This window comes from Mytilus trossulus, chromosome 9 (assembly GCF_036588685.1).
Source record: "Mytilus trossulus isolate FHL-02 chromosome 9, PNRI_Mtr1.1.1.hap1, whole genome shotgun sequence".
Classification (NCBI taxonomy): Eukaryota; Metazoa; Mollusca; class Bivalvia; order Mytilida; family Mytilidae; genus Mytilus; species Mytilus trossulus.
Window position 1 is genome coordinate 38,295,154 of NC_086381.1, and position 10,930 is coordinate 38,306,083.

Consider the following 10,930-nt stretch of genomic DNA (forward strand, 5'->3'; position numbering starts at 1 on the left):
ATATGCATGGCAATTTTTACTACTTGATTAAACATGATTGTTTAAACAAGGCAAAGTCGGTGACTTGATATTGGGAAACCAAACAGGTCTTTGGAACTGTTGTGCTAAATGTCCTTAGATCTGACGGTCCATTCCTATGACAGTGTCGTGGAAACTAAAACATGGAATATGGGAAAGAAAAAAAAATCTGTCAACATGCATTTTATTTCCGAATGAAACTCTTCAATATTAAATGTTGATCCAAATCTTAATTTAAGAACAAAATCAATTTCTGAATATATTTAGCAAAATGTGTGGATGACGCTTTAATAATTTGCGTCCATGTTTGCTCCTTCTAAAAGTGTAATAACCGTGTTTGAATACTAACATCAAAATTTTTAAAAGTACTTAGAAAAAGTCAAAGTTTCAAGAATTTAATATAAAAATCTCTAGATATTTAAAGATAAAATGTGGGTTCAGAGTCGAAATTTCGAGTTAAAAAAGTCGAAGTTTTGAGTTTTAAAAAAGTCGAAATTTTGAGTTAAAAATGAGTCGTTTCGAGTTGCAAATAAGTCGATATTTTGAGTTTAAAACAAGCCGAAATTTTGAGTTTAAAAAAAAGGATTTTTTTTGTTTGAATTAAGTCGAAATTTCGAGTTATGAAAAAGTCGAAATATTGAGTTTAAAGTGGTAATTTCGACTCTTTGTAAAGTCGAAATTTCGATTTTAAAAAGTAAAAATTTCAAGTTAAAGTCAAAATAGCGAGATTTGAAAGGTTAAAAATTTCAAGTCATAGTTAAAATTTCGAGATTTGAAATATTAAAATATCGACTTTGACAAAAAAAAGTTCACTGCCTATTTTAATTTGACTATGTCCCTTATACGCTTCCGTAGTAATCTTTCCTGGTTACAAAGGAGAAGTGGAAACTAGTAAAACAGTGTTTTGGGAGATAACTCATACAAAGAAAAGTATTCGTTAACGCAGGGTAAGAGCATAAACTGTTCGATATCATATACCAAATATCTAAGCGATATATTGCGAAACAAATATTTATCGCAAGAACAAAATTAGGCGGAAGAAAAAAAATCAAAAGAAAAACAACAGGTCTTTCCACAGAAAAGTGGAAAGACCTAACAATAATAATATAATCAGAACAAATACTATAGGTCTTTCCACAGAAAAGTGAAAAGACCTAATAAATAATAAAAATGCATGCATCTGCAACTTAAATCAAATTAAACACATCCCAAATTGACATGATATCCCTCAGAGAACTCAAGTTGTAACTCGAGCACTAGACTTATTTTATTACTCACACGAGCAATAGATTATGTATATTAGTCTTCTTGTTTTTTTCATTATTCACAAGAACACACCCGTTAAATCGCGGGCATTCAGATGGTAGTTTAAAGTATGTAAAAGGTTGTTGGAAGAATTTTGTAAAATATTGAATGACTGGAGAATTTCAGCTAAAGGATCATTAGTCATAGGTTATTGGGGACAGGAAAATCTTTTTTTTTTATCCCTCCTCCTTAATTTCTAATATTCCCATTTTTTGGTTTTCTATCAATTTCAATGTGAACATACTTTTAGTATGTTATGAACATTCAAGTAAGGAGCCTGTAATTTAGTGGTTGCTGTTTGTTTATGTGTTACATATTTGTTTTTCGATCATTTTTTGTTTGTACATAAATAAGGCCGCTGGTTTTCTGGTTTGAATTGTTTTACATTGTTAGTTCGAGGCCTTTTAAAGCTGAGTATGCGGTATGGGCTTTGCTCGTTGTTGAAGGTCGTACGGTAACCTATAATTGTAAATATCTGTGTCATATTGGTCTCTTGTGGAGTGTTGTCTCAACATGGCAATCATACCACATCTTCTTTTTTTTTGGTAATCAATGAATTTTGTAAAAGATTCAATGACTGGAGAATTTCAGAAAAGGTATCAAAAGTTCACATGAATATTTTTAGCGCTTATCTGTATATTATGAACACTCATTACTATATAAATATAGTGTATTTACTTTCAATTATAAGTTACTAATCGATCCATAGTGGTCATTGATATAGTATACAGACCCTCTCTATTTAATAAACTCTGTGACTGCCGTGGATAGTAAACGTGAAAATGATAGCAGATAGAATTCTGAAAATACACTTTATTCTTTTTATATGTATGTTCAAAGTATACAGAAAAACGCAAAACTGGAAGTCTAATCTGACTTATAATTTCGTCCAATGACGGGACAATATCCGGATGCCTTTTTTCTCGTTTTTCTCAAAAATTAAGTCAATCTGAATAATCATATGAATTGATGACAAATGGCACTATGCACCTATAGGACACAGAGGCGTGTTGATCAATTTATTATCGAAAGAAGAGAACCGACACCCGAAATGAGGTCTTCTCGTTTAATAGTATAGATTTGAATGAATCATACTTATAAGTTTGTGTTAAATCGTACACTTTATAAGATTACCGTTAGTAAAACAGGAACAGGGTTAATTCAATCTGCAAATGCAACTGAGTCTGTGAAAACAGTAAATATTTTGGATTCATATAATATATTTGTTAAAGGGGCACTAGCTGTCAAATTCATGGTCACCGATTTGACTCAACTTTTCATATTTGATTTATAACAATGGAAAACATTTATCCAAACTATAAAAAGTCTAAAATAAACAGTTAACAGAGCATGGGGAAGATAATAAATAGGTTCGTTTCGTGTGTATTTTAGTCCAGACGCCATCTAATTAACTATCGATTTGACCTCAGATGACCATAGAAGCAATGTAAACATAAATACAGATATAAATAGACTAAACCAACACATGCAGTTGGATTTTTATAGGTCTGTTTGATTTTATATTATAGATTAAAAATAGATGTTTCTCATTGTTTTAACCGTATAAGAATGATTTTATGTGCATAGAATTAGTAATCAAATGATTAAACATAGTTTAACTTTCATTGTTGCCATTCTTTTTCTTTAAATAACCAGTACACGTACAATGCATGCGTTGTCAATTTCTAGCTAGGAGTTAAAATGAAGTTCACATGAATACGGATATAAAAAGGTCGACTCGTTCACTTAAAGCTTGCAAGTGAATCAATGTTTCTTAGCGTAATTTGACAAAATTGAACCTATTTGGCTGCAAAAAGCGAATTGCTTTTTCACTATTTCACTTTCATTGTTGATTGAACAAAACAAAAATTATTTTTTTTATATATCTCGTAGCTAGTGCCCCCTTTATCGATTTTTCTTTTTAATGATTTTTCACTGATATTGAGGACTTTGTCCGCAATTGAATTTAATTACAAGAGAATATATGATGGTTATTTTTCTTACCGCAAAAACATTTTTAACAACACTTGATAGGCTCGATAAAACAAGACCCATCAATTTAGAATTCAAACTAGGCGACACAAATTTCAAAAACCTTATTTAATGATTTTTTTACGATTGACATTATAAAATCTGTATACGGTCAATACAATTTGATAGCAAAGATAGCACAGTTGCTGTTTAAATATATATATTTGTTTTTGAACATTACTAATTATCATGCACATCGTTTTATAGTTGCATTGAAATTTTATACATATCAGCAAGATCGTCGATTTAAATACTTGTTACCTAACTTTAATTATTTTTCAGACAGAACAGTAGATATTGCTGTTCATGAAAAAATAGGAAAAGGTTTTTTGAGTGAGATCCATCACGCACGTTTTGACGACTGTGGAGGGCATTCGGTAAATACTAGTTTAGTTGAAGAATTCAGAAAAATCTTTGGTAAGCATTTAGTAGATGACCTAGAGCAGAATCACCCATTACAATTCTTTGACATCCACAGGGAATTCGAAGCAGTCAAAAAAGTTTATGATCCATTCGAAAAAAGCAGAATGGAAATGAGGTTACCATATGTTTTCTTAAACACCATATGTCAGAATATGAATCAAAACGATTTCGAACAAATGATCCGGAAAAGTGAACATGGTGACAAAATAATTATGGACAAAGACTATATATCCATGGATCCAAGCTTTGTAAATGAACAACTCTTTGAACCAACAGCTAAAAGAATATGCGAACTCATTAGCCAAATAATATGTAAGGTGAACAATTCAAGGCTTACACAAATTATTTTAGTCGGAGGTTTTGCAGATTCGAAATATATACAAGAGGCCATTCGAACGAAGTTTCCAAATAAAAAAGTTATTGTCCCAGAAAATGCGAATCTTTCTGTTTTAAAAGGCGCAGTAATGTTTGGTCATTCACCACATTTAATTTCTCATCGAGTTTCTAGATTCACATATGGAACAGAAGTGTCCGCTTTATTTGATAATGAAAAACACGATCAAAAGCGAAAAGACATTGTAGATGGAGAGAAGAGATGTACTGGCGTTTTCGGTATTTTAACCACTGCTGGAACAGTCTTAGAGAGGGATACAACAATTGAAAGGACATACTCCACAGTACAAAAATATCAGAGGTCTATTGATCTATCAATATTCATGTCAACCAAAGAAAATCCAATGTACATCGATGAAGAAGAATGTTCAAAAATAGGAAATTTTCATTTAAAACTAAAGCAACCAACCGAAGAAAAAAGATCAGTACAGGTTACTGTTGTATTTGGAAATACCGAATTAAAGGTTCGTGCCGTTGATAAAAAATCTGGAGAAAAATGTGATGTCTCGTTTGAATTACCATTATTCTAAAATGAACCGTGACTTAAGCTAACTTATATTTGTTTTGCAATTCAATGAATGAATTTAATACGCAGAAAAGCGTGATTTATGAATCTGACGTCTTTTATCAGTTTATTCATGGATATCTTAATGTATATAATAAGTTTTGATGAGTTTTCAAAGTAATGGCTCCAAGATTCAATATCAATAAAACAAGATAAGCAGGGATATATAGTTTACCTGGCCTATACGGGTTTTTTATTTTAAGGGATTGCACTTTATGTATATAGGATATTGCTTATCCACCCTTTTTCTCCCGAAAACGCGCACCCAACATTGAAACTTTGAAAGAAATTGAAATATCGACTTACCACAATAACGGATATTTACCTGTAACTTTCTTCATTTATTTTTATTTTGCGTTAATTTCATCGTTTAACTGGACATTTGCATTTTAACACACACAATACCATTGAAATGCTGAGAGACACATTTATTATTTTTCAGTTACAATTATCCGATACAGATTTTACAATTATCAAAAAAAAATCCATAGAGTAACGATTATCATCCCGAATTTTTTAACGGGTATTTCAAAGCGCTTAGACAATTCCAGTGCACCGTAACGATTCGAATATGATGTAATGGTATAAGAAAAATTGAAGAAACTATTGACAATAACATGCTACATTTGAGAAAGATGACTCTCAGTAATGAGTTTACCTATATCTGCCGTAGCTATATTGGGATATTCGTAATTCCAGATACGGTTATCAGTTAAATACCAGTGAAGTTTCGTGCAGAAGATGACTAATTAATTGTAAAATTAACTTTTATAAGCTTAAGGTAAATAATAAATTGAACTCTTGCAGGTAAATTGTAGACATGCAAAATGCTCTAAAACAAGTTATAATATAGACAGGAGCAGTTATGTAGAAGTTGCTGTACAATGTTTCTTATGTATAATTTTGGACAGAATTGTTAGACCATATTTTTCATTGTTATGCATTCACTCTTACTAAACTGTGTGCATTTTGAACACTGTTGAAGGTTGTACAATGACATTGAATTGCTTCAATCCATGTTATTTTGACTCTGTTGTAAAGTTGTCTCATTTAAAATCATAATTTTAAATTGTAATAGATTCATTTTGAATTTAGATTACAATGTTATTCAGCAGCTCTGCTCACATTGGTGGTTTCTTGTATTGTCTCAGAACTTGCCATCTTCCATTCTTTTAAAGTGTCCTGATCTAGAACAGAACACTTCAATGGAAGAATTTTTTTTTTTTTTTTTGAAAATTCATTTTTTATTGGATTATCTCCCTTTGTACCATGAAAATGTTTACATACTTTGTACTACTTTATAAAATGCATTTTAAACTCTGTCACTGATCAAATCTGTTTATATTTTAAATGGAGTGAGAACTTGAAATTTAAAAAATATGCAATTTTGAAATTTTAAGATTTAAAAAATGCATCTTTCTGGATTATCTACCTTTGTTCCATAGAAAAAAATATTAATGCTTTCTCAGGTAATGATGACAAATTGAGTAATATGGTAACCAGTAAGCAAGAAAAAAGTTGCCATATTTGTTAAAAAAATTTACATTAAAAAATAAAACCTTCAAAAATCGTCTTTGTGCAGCTCCCCCCTTTTTTAGCCTAATGATCATTATTGTTTGTGACCTAAAAATCTTTTTTACTTGAAATTTTCAACTCAAGTTACCTGAATGGCGAGAAATAATCTATATAATTCATCGCCTTCTTTTATAATGCTTTTTTTCATGGAAATATGAGGGTTTCCATTATCTTATTGCTAAATTACAAAAAAAAAAGGGGGGGGGGGGGCTCTCTGAACGACCAAATTAATCTATAAAATTAATTTGCAACCGAATTCCCTTTAAGATATTTTGAACATATTACATTGTAATGCTCTTAAAAAATTTAGGACTAATTAAAGCGTCTTTTGGGCTGTAGTGTCTGTTTTAGTGCAACTAGGTGAAAAAGTCAAATTTTCAATCATTTTATGTGTTGGGCAACCCCCTTAATTTCTATATTTATTGTTATGTTAAATGACATTATGTGATTTATTCTTCATACACATGCTATCTATGCAAAGTATAAAAGTATATAAACACTCAGAAGTATTATAGTCTTTATTATTATTTGAGAAATCTATGAAGTCTCTGTATTTCATTAGAAGCATCTATATATGAACAAGAGAAAATAACAAATTCATACCGTTACCATGGTTATCACTGATGTAAGGCCATAAAAATTGTTGGACTTTAATATGAAGTCAACCTGATCATTTAAGCAAAGTTTCATTAATATCAAACAACCTTACATAGAGCACCATCTGCATGGTTTTCTCATAGATACCCATTTAAGACATCTTTTATAGGCCCCAAAATCTTACGTGTTAAACAATCCAAACTAGAAACCTAACAGCATAGTTAATGTATCAAAATCTTTTTTTTATATAAATGTGTTGCACAACAAACGACAACAAATGAATTACATGCTCTTTACTTGGAACTGGAAAATATATGTTGAACGTGGCGGGGTTAAACATGTTAGCGGGATCTCAATTACCCTAACCTTTAACAGTGGTTTAACATTGCAACAAACTATAAAAAGACTTAGGTCCTCAGATAGATTCAAACGTAAATACATACAACAATGAAATGGTCCGCTAAACACAGCCTCATAGGTCTCAGAATTCGAACCTTCGACAGTTGGTGCAAATTTTGACACAATATTTCAGCTTAAAACTATATGAATTTGGGTTGTTATTATAATAAAGATTTCTGACACCTCGAAACATGATAAAATATTTTCGCAATCCTTTGTGCAACACTGTGTAATTTAGAAATCTTGAAACTTTTCACAAATTTGAAATTTGAAAATTTGGGGAAAAAATGAACAGCTTCATATGAATTGAAGAAGAAAATTTTCCAACAAACTTTTTGAATCCCCCTCCACTTGGACCAATTACCTCCCAACTCAATCCATACCTTCCTTTTGTGGTTTTTAACCTTTTTGCAAAATTTCAAAGAGATCCAACTTAAGTAATTGTACGGAAACCTTTGTCTTCGGAAAACTAGAATTACGGCATTCAAAGTATTATACGAACCAAAATAAATTGTTTGTGGTCGGAATAAAACATCAAGAAGACGTGGTTAGCTCGTTATACATCTTAACATTTAAACGACAATAAGCACAGATGTGAGAGTACTTGCAATAACTGACAGCTACTTTAACCCTTTAACCCCCAATCCTACATATAGACGTGATGGCGACAACCATTCTTTGAAGGCCCGTATGACCCTCCATACTGTTTTGAACTGCCCAACCTCTGCCACCTACCTGGACTGTCATGATCGCAGGGACTTCAACCAAGCAGATCATGGTCCATAAACTCTTTTCAGGCGTCTGCGTGTGAAAAGATGGCACTTTGAAAGTCGTTTAAGAGTTCAAAATAGGAAAAACGTGAAAAGTGGTCAAAATCAGATGGGTTGGGTATCATATACTCCTACATAAATAGCATGAATGGACTGCAGTAAATATAGGGTAACACTGGCATGACAAAAAAGTGCTTTATGTATACGGTATGCATGGAATGTGCTGATATTTCAAAATGTGTGTCTATATTGTTGTATGGTCAATTAGAGCTTGTGTAATATGTATTTGTTAAATTGATTCTCTAAATAAAACTTTGAACTCAATTGAATTGAAATAACAAGCCACACATCTCAGGGTAGATCGGAATACAAAAGTCTCTCCAACCCGTCTGCCGTGGCTTGCTACCCGTGTCAGTGGTTGACGAGATCCGTGTGGTTGAGGGCTATAGCCAGACCCCATACGGTCAGAAAATACCCGGACGGACGAGACTATAGTTCAATAAGCTGCTTTGGCTACGATATCATCTAAACGGGAGGTCGGATGGACCCGGTTCGATCAATCGGGTGGACATGTCGAGCCCTTCAGTTAATCCTCAACAATAAGTTTTTTTGTAACAATTTTCATTATATACGCATGTGTTTTAAATTAAGCTTTTTATATTTCGGATAACTGAAGCGATGGCTCATGGGTCAATCAAGTGATACGCTTTCTTTTTCGCTTGATGGATACGCTCAGCTTGAGTATACTATTCTTGGAACATCTGGTGCTTTCCGCAGTGGATCTTGGGTGCTGATTTTGAGGACAAGCTACATTATATTTGGAGCTCGTTCTCAGCATTAGCACTTGATCCCGGTTCGCCCTGGAAACACAGCATCGCCCTTGAAGACACTCCGAGTTGGGTGTATGACAAGAATTGTGAATCTTTCTCCTTTCATATGGCGAAACAAAACCAACCCTCTAAATCAGCCTTAATACATAAGAAAAGAAAATTTGATGATTCAGTGCACTGTCTGGAAGATGACAGTAAGCCTAGATTTATTGTTATAAAAAGAACAGATAAAAAAACAGTTTCAAAAATATTTTCCTTCGCAATTCACAAACAAAGTTAAAGCGATGCTGGTACTGTGAAAAAGGTTTCAAAAATGTTATCTGGTAATTTGTTGGTTGAATGTTCCAACAAAAGTCAATCAACAAATTTACTTACAATGACTACAATTACAAACTTTCCCGTGACTGCCTCTCCTCACAACAGTTTGAACAGCTGTATGGGGATCATTCGATTCAGAAGTCAATAACTTGATGACCTTACCGAGGAAACAATCGGTGAGGAACTTTCAAACCAAGGTGTAACTGATGTTGTTAGATTTCAAGTAAAAAAGAATGGAAATACAATCATATTAAATACATATCTTCTGACCTTTAAAACACCAACTCCTCAATCTATTACTTTGGGTTGCTTCGGAATCAGAGTTGACATTTTTATCCCTAACCCAATTCGATGCTTTAATTGTCAAAAGTTTGGTCATGGAAGCAAACAATGTCATGGAACGCATGTGTTCTGACGAAGGACAAAAGGGAACAAACTGTAACTCTGAACCTTCTAAATGCGTAAACTGTGGTGAATCCAAATTGTTCATCGTCTAGGGACTGCCCTGTTTACCTTAAAGAAAAAAAAGTATTTTTAAGATTAAAACAGATAGAAACATCAGTTACCCAGAAGCTCAACAGATAGGTTTTGTTTCGGGTGATCTCCTTGTTTCAAACAGACCATTGTACGCCAGCAAAGTTTCCCGCTCATTCAGTTACGAGAATACACAAACTCGCATGACTTGGCCAATCGATGCGGACACATTTACAATGCTGCCTTTGAAACAGAACCTGACGATAAAATATAAATTCCAAGAAAACCAAAATCTTCCAAAACCAGTACTCAGTCAAATTAAGCTCACTATCATCACAAAAAAAGGAATCAAATAAAAAAGAAACAGTTAAATCAGTCTGTTGGGGCGGTGAATCTTCCCAGTAACATAGATGATTCTTCAACCTCAAATAGACTTTCTTCATCTGCATCTAAGAAGTTATCTTCCTAATCCACTACAAAATCTACTAGAGCCCCATTTCCTCTTTGTTCTCCAGAAAAGAAGGATGCCCAGACGAATCCAGTTAATACATCCTATCAGAGGTCTTCTGATTCGAGGTTGCATGTTAGGGGCCGAGGCGAAGTAAAACAAGCTGTGTGTGGTCCAGGAGATGACGACAATGTATCTTTAAAAGGATACAACATGTATAGCACATTTTCTAAGGTAGATGAACGTGCTGAAGGCGGATCATGAATTTTTGGTGAAGGACTACGTCATTCATAGCACAGTCCAACTCACCACGGATCTGCAGGCGGTTGCATTTTGGTTATCCTTAGACAAAACAAGTACATTGTGTTCGATATATATTCCTCCCAATTCAATTAAAGATAACGTAAAAGTAAAAAACCTCACTGATCAATTACCCTCACCATTTATACTTATGGCGACTTCAAGGCCAACAATTCATTATAGATAGGAAGACTTATAATGCCAAAGGTAAGATCATTGAGGAATTTGTCTCCCAAGAAGGATTATGCATTTTTAATGATGAATCTAATACTTATCTTCATCCTGGAAACAGGTCTTATTCTTCTATTGATATCACTATTTGCGATCCCTCTCTTCTTCTGGGTTATTCATGATGTGTTTATGATGATCTATGTGGAAATGATCGCCAATTTCAACTTTTAATACTGTTTTAACGTCAATTGCTGACAGAACTATTTCTAAGACCTCGGCAAATTCGAAACATCCAAGTAAACCATGGTTTGAG

At 33.1% G+C, this 10,930-nt stretch overlaps 1 protein-coding gene across 1 annotated transcript in view; it reads left to right on the forward strand.

Moving 5' to 3' along the window:
- Window positions 1–4,700, forward strand: part of LOC134684599 (heat shock 70 kDa protein 12A-like) — a 57,781-nt gene extending 53,081 nt beyond the window's left edge. The window contains exon 4 of the mRNA XM_063543898.1: window positions 3,637–4,700. Coding sequence (XP_063399968.1) covers window positions 3,637–4,700 — 1,064 coding nt within the window. The remainder of the gene's footprint in view (window positions 1–3,636) is intronic.
- The last annotated feature ends 6,230 nt before the right edge of the window (window positions 4,701–10,930 follow it).